General features: G+C 40.4%; 1 protein-coding gene across 1 annotated transcript in view; it reads right to left on the minus strand.

Moving 5' to 3' along the window:
- The window catches only part of LOC138963809 (uncharacterized), a 69,342-nt gene extending 61,150 nt beyond the window's left edge, over positions 1-8,192 (minus strand). The window contains exons 1-5 of the mRNA XM_070335661.1: positions 7,797-8,192; positions 5,496-5,711; positions 4,823-5,014; positions 3,684-3,776; positions 2,967-3,209 (exon numbers count right to left, since the gene is read on the minus strand). Coding sequence (XP_070191762.1) covers positions 2,967-3,209; positions 3,684-3,776; positions 4,823-5,014; positions 5,496-5,711; positions 7,797-7,866 — 814 coding nt within the window. The 5' untranslated portion in view covers positions 7,867-8,192. The remainder of the gene's footprint in view (positions 1-2,966; positions 3,210-3,683; positions 3,777-4,822; positions 5,015-5,495; positions 5,712-7,796) is intronic.
- Between the last annotated feature and the right edge of the window lie 9,421 nt (positions 8,193-17,613).

Below are 17,613 nucleotides of genomic sequence, written 5' to 3' on the forward strand. Positions count from 1 at the left end.
ATTTGTTATATTAAAATCGTCCGCCAAATTTCATTTGCTTTTAAGAGTACGCTTATAAGCCTAGCTTGTTGTGCTCCATGTTCCTTCTATATATATATACGACTTGTGTCTGTTTGTCTGTGTGTTTGTGTATCTGTCTGTGTATTTGTGTGTTTGTGTATTTGTGTATTCGCCATGCACGGCCAAAGTTCTCGATGGATCTGCTTCAAATTTGGTGGGCTTATTCAGAGAGACCCCGGACACAACCTCATCGATGAGATATTTCAACACGTGCTCTCAGCGCGCAGCGCTGAACCGATTTTGGTTCCACCTCAGCTATTTTGGTTCCACCTCAGCTACCCGGGCCCCCATACCGACACACCATAGCCGCTACACCACATCACAACGCCAAAGTTCTCGGTGGATCTTTTTCAAATTTGGACACCGTATTCAGCTACACCCCGGACACAATATCATCGATGAGATATTTCAACACGTGCTCTCAGCGCGCAGCGCTGAACTGATTTTGGTTTTTGTGTTCATTTCACCATTATAAGTAACTCTTCCTTATCTTCTCCAGTGTTTGGCGTTTATCTCCCTTCCTTCGTGTGGCTTTCCCGTTCAGTTGTAAGTTACTACTATTTTTAGAATGTCACTGCGCTGTCCACTGCGCTGTTCACAACGCTTCCCTTGCACCCGTAAGTTGTTCTTACTGTCAAAGTGAAAAGGTCGAATCAATTTATAGCCACGCGAAAAATACACTCTCACCTATCTCTATATATTTATAGATACAGATATGCATATATATATACGGCTTCTCTGTGTGTGTGTGTGTTTGTGTGTGTGTGTGGGCAAAAACCTGTGTATTGTAGAGTTCTGTTTGTGATGTGGTCTAGCGGCTTTTGTCTGTCTGTATGTTCTGGCATGTGAGAAGCCACAGCAGATAATATAGGGCTAAGAAATAAGCTCTAAAATTCTCAATCCCGTTTGACAGGACTTCGCCTTCAAAGGTGATTGTGGTGAACCGCAACGCTGTCTGTCTCTGTCTCGCGCCCTTCACCCCAAATTCCCGTTTCTGAGATACTATTTTTAGAATGTCACTGCGCTGTCCAGAACGCTTCCCTTGCACCCGTAAGTTGTTCTTACTGTCAAAGTGAAAAGGTCGAATCAATTTATAGCCACGCGAAAAATACACTCTCACCTATCTCTATATATTTATAGATATAGATATACATATATATATACGGCTTCTCTGTGTGTGTGTTTGTGTGGGTGTGGGCAAAAACCTGTGGATTGTAGAGTTCTGTTTGTGATGGGGTCTAGCGGCTTTTGTCTGTCTGTATGTTCTGGCATTTGAGAAGCCACAACAGATAATATAGGGCTAAGAAATAAGCTCTAAAATTCTCAATCCCGTTTGACAGGACTTCGCCTGCAAAGGTGATTGTGATGAACCGCCACGCTGTCTGTCTCTGTCTCGCGATTTCGCCGGGGTATTCCTCTAGTATTTCATGTATGCGGTAATAGTACCAATGGAATTTATTGAATAAACTTGTTTAAACCAATCAATCAATCAGACAATCAGACAATCAAACAATCAATCGATCAGACAATCAGACAATCAAACAATCAATCGATCAGACAATCAAACAATCAAACAATCAATCAATCAGACAATCATACAATCAAACAATCAATCAATCAGACAATCAAACAATCAATCAATCAGACATCGACAATCAGACAATAAAACAATCAATCAATCAGACAATTAATCAATCAGACAATCAATCAGACAATCAGACAATCAATCAGACAATCAGACAATCAGACAATCAATCAATCAGACAATCAAACAATCAGACAATCAAACAATCAGACAATCAAACAATCAGACAATCAGACAATCAATCAATCAGACAATCAATCAATTAGACAATCAATCAATCAGACAATCAATCAATCAGACAATCAGACAATCAATCAATCAGACAATTAAACAATCAAACAATCAGACAATCAAACAATCAATCAATCAGACAATCAATCAATCAGACAATCAATCAATCAGACAATCAATCAATCAGACAATCAAACAATCAATCAATCAATCAGACAATCAAACAATCAATCAATCAATCAATCAGACAATCAATCAATCAGACAATCAATCAATCAGACAATCAATCAATCAGACAATCAATCAATCAGACAATCAATCAATCAGACAATCAGACAATCAATCAATCAATCAATCAGACAATCAATCAATCAGACAATCAATCAATCAGACAATCAGACAATCAATCAATCAATCAATCAGACAATGAATCAATCAGACAATCAGACAATCAGACAATCAATCAATCAGACAATCAGACAATCAATCAATCAGACAATCAAACAATCAGACAATCAGACAATCAGACAATCAATCAATCAATCAGACAATCAATCAGACAATCAGACAATCAGACAAACAATCAATCAATCAGACAATCAATCAAACAATCAGACAATCAGACAAACAATCAATCAATCAATCAATCAGACAATCAATCAATCAATCAATCAGACAATCAATCAATCAGACAATCAGACAATCAGACAATCAATCAATCAGACAATCAATCAATCAGACAATCAATCAATCAATCAATCAGACAATCAATCAATCAGACAATCATACAATCAGACAATCAATCAATCAGACAATCATACAATCAGACAATCAATCAATCAGACAATCAATCAATCAGACAATCAATCAATCAATCAATCAGACAATCAGACAATCAGACAATCAATAAATCAAACAATCAAACAATCAATCAATCAATTAATCAAATACTACTGATTATCATAGTCAAGTCATACAATACAGGTTAACAAATTGCTTTTTTTTGTCGGAAAGAGTTATGCATACGAGCATATACTGCAACTAAGATTTTGTCAAGAATTATTCTCAGGAATTGTTAAGAAGTGCTCACAGTACGTGCCGATATTGCCAGTTCTGCCATCACGTGCCCAGACGGTGATGTCATAGACAGGGTACGTCCCGCCCAAGTCCACCTCCCACCAGGGATTCACGCCGGATGGGTCATTCTCGGCCGTGTGACTACAGCTGCCTTCGAACAAGTCTCCGTCCGTGTTGCCGTCGGCAGCGTTACTGGCCGCTCCTCGGTTGCTGTAAGTGCTGATCTGACGGCACTTCTTACCTTTGGCCACGTTCACTGTGCATTATACAGATGATTGCAGAGGTCAGTTTGGTAAGGTACAGGATTACCAACAACATGCAACCCACACGAATCCTAATACCTTCTACTTCTGTTGATAAAAAAACCGCAAAGTACCGCAAAACACCTTGTAATCGCCAAGTATCGAATATACGCCCACGTTTAGTCAAATACTGTGTTAAGGGTGTAGTGCCTAGTACACGCCCATCGCTTGTTTTGGATTGCGATGAAAGGAAAGTTAATTTTTCACAGTCGGATTTTCATTTATTTTTAAATGCCTTGCGTTCTTAGCCTAGTTCCAAAATAGCATGCACACCGAAGTCAGTTATTCGCTGCGATCGTGGGTTTAAGAGTCGACCACATGCTATTGCTTGTCACCCTAAAGCGAGGCGCAACTCTACCACAGCGCTTACAAATCCTGACAGCGTTATTTCCGGAAAACGTTCATTCTCAGACAAGGCTTAAACTTACGTGTGCAGTGACCAGTAATCCTGTTGCACCCTCCGTCACAGTTCGTGTCACAAGAAGTAGAACAGTCAAGACCATAGAATCCCTCTTTGCATACTGAAAACAAATTCCAGCATACCGAACACCTTTAGCGAAAAATGTCAGAAACACAGACCACGTGCACAAGAGATCAGTGGAATTACAGTTGCGTACACAGGTATGTGGACACCAAAGCATAGCATGGAACATGGCTGAGACACTGGTTGGGTTGCAGTTTGGCAAGAGAGACATCAATGATAGTGTATGCTTGATACGGATGTTATCACCACAAATTGTTATGAGTTATCAGCCATTTAAACAGCGTCCGATGTGGAACAACAGGTAATTGATCTGATTATGTGTTTGCAAACATGGATTGATTTGCGGAAAACTTACGCGCTGCAAGCGTATTTGTTAATGTAACCCTTCTAATGAACACAATCCCGTAGTCTTGTTGTCGATTAAATATGACTGTTCAAACTATGTATGTAACAACAACTATTTTGCTCAGAATATCAAACACACACGTCCTTTCAACAGCCATAAATTCGTTTTCGTCATGTGGCGATTTTACATGCCCTCTATCTCAAAAGTAGCATACCTTTCGTAAATCTTCACAAGTAATAAATTTCGGTCCTAAAATGTAACCGGTTTTCAATCAACTCATCCTTTTTGCCAATGAGCAATTGCATAATATGAATCATTGCCTTGTTTGTGTCTTCCGAGCGAGCTACCTGACGTTTTGTCAGATAAGTTTATTTGTTAGGTTATTGAGACATCCCAGTGCACTAAGGGATTTATAGAGCAAATCGAGAACATTCATTATTGAACGAAGCGCATAGTGAACGAGGTGGGGAAAAAGTATTCCCTCTGTACGATAACATTCATTAATTAATTTTCATAAACAAGGTATTTTCTTCACCAAACTTGTTCATTCAAATGTAAGCCACACACACACACACACACACACACACACACACACACACACACACACACACACACACACACACACACACACAACCACACAAGGCAAGAAGGAGATGTTGCACATTTGTTTCATTCTGAAATTCTATTGATATTTTGTCTAGTAGATTAATGACTTTAGTGTATTGTTGTTAGCTTACCTAATATCTGAAATTCACACAGGTTCAGCATCCGACCGGGCATTGCTACGTTAAGACGCACCACCCGTCCGTACATCACTGAAGAACACGTGACTGAGTTCTCCCTGTTGCTTGCTGCTGACGTCACGCTGACACAGGTCTGACCGTCCACAGTAATGGTGAACGGGTACAGACGGCTGTTAGTGCTATTCCCTGTCCAGCGAAAAAACGACATGCATGTACATTGCTAAAGGAAGACGTGCTCCAAAAGCATTACATCTCTCTCTCTCTCTCTCTCTCTCTCTCTCTCTCTCTCTCTCTCTCTCTCTCTCTCTCTCTCTCTCTCTCTCTCTCTCTCTCTCTCTCTCTCTCTCTTTCTCTCTCTCTCTCTCTCTCTCTCTCTCTCTCTCTCTCTCTCTCTCTTTGGGTTCAAATACTTCAACCATGAAGTCTTTAAGAAGCACTTGATGTCATTGCAATGAAGAAAACTAGACGGGGATGGGATACAGGGAATGGCCAGGCATTGGGTGGCGGGAGGGCTCAAGGTCCATTAGATGCTGTTACAAAAATAGCATTTGAAAGGGGTATTCCGGGTCTGTTTTTGAGGAAAACAAAGTGCGTTTGACGGGATAGAGAGTGGGGAGGGGGGGCTTTGTGAACCCCATCCCCCTTTCCGATCCAGCCATGTACGTACAATAGTTGGCGCGTCCCCAGACGGTGATGTTGTAGACAGGGTACGCCCCGCCCAGATCCACCTGCCACCAGTGGGTTCCTGTTTCATATGGTTTTGTGTGGATACAGTTGTTTGTGTCATAGTGTCCACTGGTGTTGCCATTGGCAGCGTTACTGGACCGATCTTTGGTACCATAATTGCTGCTCTGACTGTATTTCTTCTCCATCGCAACATTTTCTGTGCATGACACATTTATGTCAGTTGTCAGTATGTTAATGATAGATACTTGACACAGAACACGTACATAATGATACTATGATAATTCTACTTTCGCGATGATCTTTACTATGCGCCTGTTAATCAGTGAGTTATCTTTCAATTGTACACACGCCCTCGCCCATTGAGGGTAACTCGATTAATAACAAGAAGAAATAGAAGATAATTTAAGAGAGAGAGAGAGAGAGAGAGAGAGAGAGAGAGAGAGAGAGAGAGAGAGAGAGAGAGAGAGAGAGAGAGAGAGAGAAACTGAAACTGAAACTGAACTTTATTACCAAGAGAGAGAGACAGAGACAGAGAGACAGAGACAGAGACAGAGAGACAGAGAGAGAGAGAGAGAGAGAGAGAGAGAGAGAGAGAGAGAGAGAGAGAGAGAGAGAGAGAGAGAGAGAGAGAGAGAGAGAGATAAGACAAGACCAGACACATTCTGTATTAACGAGGGTAATGGAATAAGCAAACAGGTGCTTTTTTTACACCCAGCCCTCGCCCATTGGAAAGACTAATCTAATGATAATACGTCTAATAAATGTTAAAATAACAAAACAAAACAACAACAAACAAATAAATGACAAAAATGACTCAAACATCAAAGCAAACAAACAAACAAACAAACAAACAAACAAACAAACAAGAAAACAAACAAGCAACCAAACAAATAAACAAAAGACATCCACACAAATAAACATAAAACAAATAAATCCCTGCGCCTTGAATATGTGCGCGATATAAATTGCATAAAATAAAAATAAAATAAAAAAATCCCTGCGCTTAGAACTGTACCCACGGAATACGCGCGATTTTAGCCTCATATTGATTGATGATCAAATGCATAATGAACACAAGTTTCGAACAAGCAAAAGCACATACACAGTCTTCGTGGTTTGGGGAATAGTATACAAGAAACAACTACGTAGCAAGTAATAACCATGCATTTAGCACATTTACATAAGACATGCCATAAAATCAATGAAGTACGTTTATCTACAGAAACGTGTGAAAGGTATAATCAGACAAGGCATCAGACATATTAACATGTTCAGGCTAAATGAGAACGAAATGTAGGCTACCATGACTGAGGAATGACAAATATCTGTCGTTGAAAGTCTTGGCATTGACGAAATGTCTAAGAAAGCTTGGAAGTGAATTCCAAAGATTAGTTCCCGAAAAAATCAGGCTAGATTTGAAAAGATCTATACGAGGCAGAGAAGCATACATTTTTGTTGGGTCTCTCAAATTGTGGGAAGTGAATTGAGTAGAAAGAGGTTCTGGCACTCTTCCAATAATGAGTGTATGCATCAAAACGCCTTTTTTGTACATTAATCTTGACTTAAGAGGAAGGATGTTTAAAAGTTGATAATCTTCGTTGAAAACGGAGACTTGTAATACAATAACTGTGATTGCTCTTTTATGTAAACTAAACAAAGGTTTCAGAGTGTTTGCACTAGCACATTCCCATAACGTTGACACATAGTCAATGTTTAATTGAATGTGAGCGTTAAATAAGAGCTGCCTGCCATGTATGTTCAAGAAGCGTTTTATTCTGGACAACAAGCAAAGCCTCTTGGAAAGTACTTTTTTTGAAAGTACAGTGTTTTGGAAAGAGAGAAAGAGAGAGAGAGAGAAAGAGAGAGAGAGAGAGAGAGAGAGAGAGAGAGACAGACAGACAGACAGACAGACAGACAGACAGACACAGACACAGACACAGACAGAGATAGAGACATAGATCCTTCAAAGCAATGGAGAGGTGGGGAAAAAGCATTCCCTCTGTACGATAACATTCACTAATTAATGTTCATAAACAAGGTATTTTCTTCACCAAACTTGTTCATTTCAATGTGAGCCAAACACACACACACACACACACACACACACACACACACACACACACGCACACACGCACACGCACACGCACAAGGCAAGAAGGAGGAGATAGGTTGAGTCAGTGAAGATACTAAGCAAAAAGTAAACTCATGCTCAAATAATCGTACAATTTGTTAGAGTATAATTCACATGTGATATCAAAGACAGCAAACAAATTGTACTTACCAACATGTTGGTCAGCTGTGATAATTGTACAACGCAAAAACACGAGTAACAGGATTTCTCTGCAATGCATGGTTATCTCACATTTCTACTATTTAAAAAGAATACAAAAACAAATATACGGTAAATAACAAAACCAAGATTTAACAGGTCCAACTATTCACTTCACTGCTATATATTTGTCAAACCACTGAGTAGACCACCTCTACGGATCTGCCTACGCGCCCGACAAGGAAGTCAGAGCTGTTTGTAACAACATTTGGTTGAGAAGATCAATCAACAAAAGCAGCGGCGTTAGTGTGTAGTGGCTTTTTGCGACACAAGCAAAGCATTTATACAATGGCGACGACAAAAGCGTGTTTTTATTTTTATTATTTCCACTTTTCAGTGTGCACACAAACACTTCAAACAAACCCAAGCAGGCGAATTGCCAGCCACAGTCAAAAGGTGTTAGTGTATCGTGTTAAGCACATCATTCTTCAAGAAATGTTTGCATATTGGGAGCTCATGTTAGGCGCACACGAGCGTTACGTGTATTCTTTATGCGCAAGTCCCATGGTCTGGTCTACACTGTCTTGGGGAAGGTGGAAGGAGGGGTAAAAGAAGGGGGTCAGGGTGGAAGGGGTGGGTGAGGGTGGGGGTCCGTGTTTTGGGGTTGTGGTAGCTATAATTCATGACTCAACAAAACACAGAACAGATTATAAGGAAAATTCGATCCAGTATTTAAAAGTACCATTCTTGCATGTGCTTCATGCTTGTGCCAATTTTGATTCTTAATGAAATCCATGAGTTTACTGTAACATAGACTCATTGACATACCAACAGAGGCGTAGTGCATGCAGATACACAGCTGCCACCATGACTGCATGAATAGCATATTGTGATTCAAAGCAGCACATATGTAATAGTACCCGCTATTACGAGTTAGTCGTGTGACAGAGAGTTTTCTTGCACACGAGACTGTAGATGTCTCACGACGGCGTAGTCGGAGTGAGACAGCAGCAGTTGAGTGTGCAAGAAGATTATCTGTCACACGACTAACTCGTAATGGCGATTATGTCTCACAGCATAGGCATAGAAAGACAGAAATGAGTTTTTGGGGACGAAATAACAGGCACAAAACAAGACTGAAAAACACAATTGCCCTTTTACACATACCCTACACACGCATGCGCGCAGAAAATAGATTCAATGCGTTTCGTGTCTTTTCTGGTTGAATGCATTCAACAAAGTATCAACCAACGTTTCTGAATCTTTCAATGAAAAAAGATAAACTCATTTTGAACCAAACAGCACATACCAACGAAAGCTAAATACACAAACACACACGCGCACTAACACAGATTGAATGCAAAGCGCGAACGAACACGGAGGATTTTTGTACAGGGTGACCCAAAAAAAAGAGTACCCAAACAAAACGTCATCAATTGAACAAAAATAAAGCAATCTTCATAAAATGTATTTACACACACAAGTAGCCTCTGCATGATTTCAACAGAAAATGTTAGCGTTCTAGCTTGTCTTTTAGGAAAGTTATGCTCATTCTACAGAACATGCTCCAAATGGCCTCCCCAGGATTTAAATCACCCAGATTTCTATCTTTGGGGGTTCCTGAAAGACAACGTCTACAGGAACAACCCACAGACAATCGCAGAACTCAAGCGAGCCATCACAACAACCATTCGCGGAATCTCGCAACAGGAGTGTGTGCGGGTGATTGATAACTTTGCGCGGCGAGTTCAAGTTTGCCTGAATCGGCGCGGAGGCCATTTGGAGCATGTTCTGTAGAATGAGCATAACTTTCCTAAAAGACAAGCTAGAACGCTAAAATTTTCTGTGCAAATCATGCAGAGGCCACTTGTGTGTGTAAATAAATTTTATGAAGATTGCTTTATTTTGGTTCAATTTATGACGTTTTGTTTGGGTACTCTTTTTTGGGGGGTCACCTTGTAGGTCAGGTCGTGGGAAAGTCCACCCGAAATGTTCCACAGGGGAACTGGTTGTGTTTGTATTGTTTATTTTCTCACAGTGATGTTGATGGTTTTTACAGTGCCGTTTTGAAAGAATGTTTTCCGAATTTGGGGCACACTTTTGACTTTTGGTTCGTTTATCTCGTCGAAGTAACATTCGAGTGTTTCTAAATCAAAACCTTCCAACACGGCTGGTGCAGATTAGACCTGCCTGACTGTCTGCGTGCGTGTTAGACCTGAAGACGAAGCCTCAATCGCCAAAGCGTTACCTATCTGTAGGTCCTGAGCATCGGATGTAGGGCGTTGATACGTGGTGAGATCCGCACGGAACTGTCTATGCAACTTTTCCTAGTCGCAGGTGTAAGGTTCGATCTTTTCTTTGAAATTTCGTCCTCTGTGTACGTTGCAAATCGTTTCGCCATTTTCGGTTTTCGTTGCAGACGACGATAGTGACAGTAGTACCTATGGTTTTGTTTTGACCTTTCGTATTCAGGGTTCTTAATTGAAGCTTGGTAAAGGGACCGTGTCGTGTAAGTGGAAAGTTGACAAAGCTTTTGAAAACAGAAATTGAATGAAGAAGAAGATGTGGCTTTCAGTTATATACAGGAGAACGGGGTTGGTGTTATTCTTTTTCAGTCAACCACGACACTATTCAGAATGCACAACAAAATGTAACAACACTTTGATACCCATTTTTCTACGTTCGTGATCACTTGAAATGAATACTGAAAACATAAGTGTTTAAGGTAGTGACTGAATGTATGTGAAGATAAACATGTTCAGAAATAAATGCATGATCAAAATATTTGATTTCGGCATTAAAGCGTGTAACATACAATCTTGCACACGTTTGCTTTAGTAGTGGCAAAGAAGGAATGCGTGTGACATCGTTTTGTTTTTCTCAGAAGACCCCAATACCCCCACCCCCTTCCGGCCTCTTCTGCCCCACTCTTCTGCCAACCTTCAAAACTAAAATAGTTTTCTTCCTGGTTTTGAATTATGTTCATGTATGTCACGCTTGCACGGTTTGCTCCATTCAGCTCTCATGGTATCAATGCAGTTAGTTTGAACCTCTCATGGTATCAATGCAGTTAGTTTGAACCTCTCATGGTATCAATGCAGTTAGTTTGAACCTCTCATGGTATCAATGCAGTTAGTTTGAACCTCTCATGGTATCAATGCAGTTAGTTTGAATACATGCATTCACGACCTGATATCATTCAAAGCGTTTGATACAACACTCCCCTTTCCATCAGTGCTTTCTCAACACCGACACGGTTTACGTCAAGTAAGGAGGAACGATTTTAAAATGCCATGCTGATATTCATCTTGTTGACGTCCTAGTCTCTTTAATTTCAGCTAGATGGTTGTGTTCTGTCCATTCAACCGTTAACCTGTATCCTTTTACAATAAAAAAGAGTGATTGTTTGTTCTCTCTCTCTCTCTCTCTCTCTCTCTCTCTCTCTCTCTCTCTCTCTCTCTCTCTCTCTCTCTCTCTCTCTCATACACTGTCTTTCTGTCTCTCTGTCACTGTAACTGAATAATTGAATAATCCATAAACAAATAAATAAATATAAAAATCAAATAGATACATATCATATAAACAACAACAACAACAACAACAACAACAACAACAACAACAACAACAACAACAACAACAACAGAAAAGGAATCATATTGTGTTTCTGATAGAGGCTGTAAAACGATACACGTTGAAGGTATGCCCAAGCACACCATGTTTTATGACTTGTCATAAATTTCATTTACGTTTCAAAGTTTAGGTTGGCAATGCTGATACCTGTAAATGATGTTTTAACACACGTCAACATATTGTTCACACTCCTCACGCTGTCACACACATCGTGTAGCACACACCTGGAGTTGTTGTTCGTGCCGCTGAATTTTATTTCTGCGACTTTTGCATACCATATATTTGTATGCATCCACGTTATATGTTCTTTTTTCCAAATTTGTTTCAAAACTTTTCCGCAACTTGTGGCGGAGACCGACACCAAATGTGTACTTCCATAATTATAACCAATCTCCACAATGTGGCGGTAAAATCGCCATAAACCTGTCTGTAATGATACCTTCTCAGGTGTCATCGCAGAGAGGTACCGCCACATTTGCTTTGCATAGTCCACTTCTTTACAGCCACGTTCTGTATTCCGGAACACAACGCACACAACCATCTTAGACACCCGGCCAGTACTGAAACTGGTCTTGGCACGGAACGATCCAAGGGGGGCAATCTCAGTCATCTCAAAGAGGGAAATCCAAACGCAATCCGCTTTGTTCGATTTTATGGGCTTGAACGATAGAGAAAAATAAGAAAAGCAAAAGCTGGAGTCAGTCTGGACGAAATTGCTATCAAGAACGCAGAATAGATTTTTTCTGAGTTTTTTTTTTTTAGCCGTAAGCGCCATGTTTATCGGAGAAGGAAACTCTTCCAGAGTGAGGCCCCTTCGTTGATGCATGTCAACAAGCCAGATGTGCAAGAAGCGAAATTGTGCCGCAACTTAAGTTTTAGCTCGACACGGGAGTGCACAATGGTAAGTCGTTGCTATTTTTCACTTTATTTGACATGTCTTGTGAGCAAAAGGTGTTGGTTACGGCTGTGCATGCTGTCAGTGTTCATTATTTGATTTCAATTACCCAGCACCGTCAGTTTTCCTTTGTCTTTGAGGCCGGTTGGAGACCGATAAACATGGCGCACCACCTGCCCGTACATGACTGAAGAACACATCACTGAGTTGCTCCTGATGGTGTTGTTCGGTGGTGACGTCACGTTCACACAAGTCTTGTTGTCCACCGTGATCATGAACGGGTACAGACGGTCGAACACTGTTCAGCATCAAATTGATACAAATGAAAAGGACATATTTAGCCAAAAGAAAACGTGTTCCATTTCTTTTCTCTATTCATACTATCCGTAAAACAAAAGGCATGCTGAACGGAGTAGGTGTCATTCTTCTCAGAGGCTATTAAAGGCGTTTTAAAAGCCGTGTAAGCAATTAATGAGACCAACAAACACGGTACATTTCAGAAACACATCACCGCATCAACTTACACCGTTGGGTGATTTGGGCTAACTCATGTAGAACAATAATTTCGGACTTTTAGATCATGTGAAACATTAGTAACGTTGTTATGCGACAAGCCAGACAGAGTTTTAAGAATAATGATGCACGCACGTACCCTATGCAATTAAAAAACAAACACACACACACACACACTCACTCTCAATTACCTTATTTTGATTATAGCCTGCCTTGCGCTAAAATCTAAACACGTATGATCTATTCATCTACCAGCTTATCCATACATACGTACAATTAAAAGGAAAAGCAGTTGTTATTAACATGAAAGAACAGAGTCAACCGATATGTTCAAGCATACCTATACCCAGATACAAACTATATAGCTATACTACGATACGTACAAATGGGGCTATTTGATTCTTGGCGTGCCCAGACGGTGATGTTGTGTACAGGGTAGATCTTGCCCAGGTCCACCTCCCACCAGTGGTACACGTTGGATGGGAGACCGACCCCGCCAGGCGTCGAGTTCGTGTGGCTACAGGTGTTCGCTTCCAAGAATCCTGTTGTGTTGCCGTCAGCAGCGTTACTGGCCGCTCCGTTGGCTTGGTAAGTGCTGATCTGACTGTAGGTTTTGTTGATCGCCACGTTCACTGTGCGTCGTACAACATCATTTACGTGTTGAGTATTGCTAAGATTAACAACAACAAGACGGGTTTTCCCACCACCTCCACCACCACGACGCCAGGTGCTTTTTACATTTAGTCAAGTTAAGACTAAATGTTTTAACATTGACTGGGAATCAATGAGGGTGTGGTGTGTGTGTGTGTGTGTGTGTGTATGTGTGAGTGTGTGTGTGTGTGTGTGTGTGTGTGTGTATGTGTGTGTGTGTGTGTGAGTGTGTGTGTGTGTGTGTGTGTGTGTGCGTGTGCGTGTGCGTGTGCGTGTGTGTGTGTGTGTGTGTGTAGAGCGATTCAGATAAACTACTGGACCGATCTTCATCACACTTTACATGAGAGTTCCTGAGTATGATATCTCCAGACATTTTTGTTCCTGTTTTTGGATAAATGTCTTGATGACATCATATCCGGTTTTTTGTGAAAGTTGAGGAGGCACTATTACGCAAATTGGTTGACATTTTGGTGAAGTAATCTTCGACAAAGCCCGGACTTCGGTTTTGCATTTCAACTTGGAGGCTCAAACATTGATTAATGAGTTTGCTCAGATTCTTCATCGTATTCTTCATCAAATTCTGAATCTAAACATATATACATGTCATGTCAACTCTTAAAATGTGATCACAATTAACCAAAATAGGTTAATTAGTACTACGATTATTTGTTAAGAAATCGATCAAAAAAGATTTAACCTTATTCTTTATCATTTCCTGATTCCAAAAAAACATTTAGATATGTATAGGTTACAACACGAGTGGTTTTTTATATGGCTTGTATTTCAGTCAAGACCCAGCGGATGAATATCATCGGGAGACACGAGCCTCTGGCGAGTGGCTCTCGATTGATATTCCCGCTGGGTCTTGACTGAAATACAAGCCATATAAAAAACCACGAGTGTTGTAATCTGTATATCCCATTCTACCATCAAACACAAAGTGTAGACTACTAGCGGCACTGTTGCGATCTGTGCAGGGTAAAACTGTTGCCAGCGAGACTTAGCCCTTTTGCAACCTTAAACTAAGTGACCGTCGCTGAAAAAATAAAACGAATGAGTGCATCGATAAGTACGCGGTAACACTACTTTCAGACCATTTAAAAGCTTTAAGTAAAGGTTCATAAGTTGCAAGAAAGTAATGAAGTCGAATAGAAATTAATTTAGTTGAAGCGCACAATTCTTTTGTTTTGCGTTTCAGGGTTTGGGACCCATTTGGCTTACTCGATTCAGAATCGATTCCACGTTGTTTTTCTCGAACGTGTGTAATTAGGCTTATTGACAGAGAAGCAAATTTTAGGGAACAAATATGTAGGTTTAGATTTAACCATTTGCTCCCTATTTGAAATGTATCTACGTGATAAACTGTTTTGCGAGTGTGTTTGCATGGATGAACTTAAACTGGTATGGGTGAGAGGAAAACGCGACCGACACGTCTGTCACCGCCGATTGATTGCATTTTGAAGGAATATGACTGGATTACGGAAAAATATGTGGACTTACTGCAGAGCCAGGCAAAAGAGTAGACTTGCTCGCAAAACACGTGAAACAGCCGATGTTTGATAGCTGAAGGCGCACACCAAAACACACTACTGACAGATTCTCAAAAGTCGTCTGCTAACGATGCAAGGGGAGGGTACTCGTGTTTTTGTTTTGGTTCGCTAGCATCTGGTTATCTTGTAAGTTGAATGTTCGTTTTTTTTCGACCTGCATTGCTTTCATAATGAAAGAAACTTTTGCTTATTGCATCTCATACATCAGATCAGTTCTGAGATTCATTTTTGCGTGCAACTGATATGGTTTTCTGAGCCGTGCAATACGATTTTAGAACTTCATACAAATGTGTCACATTGTTCGGCGCGAGGTCAAAGGTCGGGAGGAAAGTAGTCCTTTGCCCAAATCGGAATCTGCACTATCATATATTTTTTGGAGTCCATGATGTATTTATTGAGCTATAAAAATACAACATATATACCCATACTGAAGTAACAGAGACAAAGAAGGGAGGTCATGGGATATAATATGTTATATTAGAAAAAAGCTCAGAAAGTTAACAAGAATACAGAAAAGCGCGCTTTCCTGCTTACCGCAATACGCTATTCTGGCTTGTCACTTTCACTTTGTGTTGCACGGGAAGAGTGAGCGTTTTCCTTGTGCCGCGGGGATTGACGAATCTGTTTTGTCTTGGTGAAAAAATGTGCAGTGCGTTCAGTTTTATTCTACGGGTTCGACCGATTGACTAAATGTTGTAAATTTGCCTTACGCGACTTGTTTGCTCATGACACAAGCCTTACATTAAAATATGAAAATGGTATTCAGAGGGCAATACAAATTATAGTAGAAGAATATGCGAAGTTTTCTGGCCTCAAGTTAGATAAACACAAATCAGAAGTCACGTGGCTAGGTAGACGAAAAGGAGAACATGGACAAGTGAGCAACATACCTATGAAGTCTGGAATGTATACAATTTTAGGAATATATTTTTCTGCTGAAAAAGAAGCCTCTCTGATTGAAGAAAATTGGAAAGGTAAAATTGAGAATGTTGAAAGAATAATACGAACAAATGGCAAGGACGAAACTCAACATTGTACGAACAAATTTATTTTGGCAAACACTATGCTCCTTTTCCAGTTCTCACATGCACTGCAAGTTCTGTCATTCCAGGAAAATGTGCTTCGCCAAATTAACACGAATATGTATACATTTCTCTGGAAACATAACTATATGATAATAAAAGAGCCTTTGAAAAGATAAAAAGAGGGGTCCTCAGCCTTCCACCGGAAGAAGGATGGATAAACATTGAGCACCAACAAAATATGTTCTTAACAAAATGGGCATTAACATTTTTTACAGGAAAAGGGCAAACACTGGGTTAAAATAGCAGACACGCTTATGGACCCCTTCCAAGGTCAGCATTAGACTTTTAATATATCGGTCAAGGTAAATGAAATAAAACACCTCGATAGAAGAAATCTGTCTTTTTAAGAGATGTTATTCAAACGCTGGGGCAGATTAATCAAAATAAACCTCCCAACATCATACCAACAGAAGGCCTGTGAAACAATAACTTAGTAAGGTATAAAGGTAAGCCACTATTTTTTCCAATGTGGAGAAAAGCTGGAATTGTGCACATGCAAGACCTCTGCGTCAATAATCTACTGTTAACTTGTCAAGAAGTACAACAGACAGTGGGACCTTACCCCGGACTCCAGTTAGATTACAACGCTATAATCCACACAATCCCCAATAGCTGGACAAATACCCCTTCGGTAGAACCAATAACTACAGATATTTACGTTGATGAAGGTCTGTTGAATCAAATAGGTAACGGCAAAATCAGACTAATTGTTGCAGAGAAACAAAATCATGAAATACTGCCAGAGAATGCACAACATAGAGCACGCTGCGCCTTCGGCATTTTTAATTCATTCACACAATATATCCAACCAATATATTCCTAAACAAAATGAAATAACAGACTCGCGAAAATGCCACTGGTCAGAGGAACAGAATCAGAGAGAGAGAGAGAGAGAGAGAGAGAGAGAGAGAGAGAGAGAGAGAGAGAGAGAGAGAGAGAGAGAGAGAGAGAGAGAGAGAGAGAGAGAGAGAGAGAGAGAGAGAGAGAGAGAGAGAGAGAGAGAGAGAGAGAGAGAGAACGAACGAACGAACGAACTTTATTACTCCAGGATGGAGATTTTAGGCTCACGCCTAGTCTTACAATCTGTCCCTGCTAAACTAAGACATAAAAATAGAGACAATAAAAGGACAATCGTCAATCGCAATCATACAGTATTACAAACTACAACATTACCTATACGAATACATAATGCATAATAGAACATTGAAATGTACATGTATGTCAATATAATACAAAGGAAAAGAAAAGTCGACTCGCACACACACGCGCGCCGTATGCCTGCAATCACGTTTGCACATACTCTAACACACACACTCACACACACACACACATACACACACACACAAACACATACACACACATACACACACACACACACACACACCACACATACACACACACACACACACACTCACTCAATCACACACACCCACACACACACACACTCGCACACACCCACACATACACACACACACTCAATCACACACACACACACACACACACAC

This window comes from Littorina saxatilis, linkage group LG4, assembly GCF_037325665.1.
Source record: "Littorina saxatilis isolate snail1 linkage group LG4, US_GU_Lsax_2.0, whole genome shotgun sequence".
NCBI classification, from domain to species: domain Eukaryota; kingdom Metazoa; phylum Mollusca; class Gastropoda; order Littorinimorpha; family Littorinidae; genus Littorina; species Littorina saxatilis.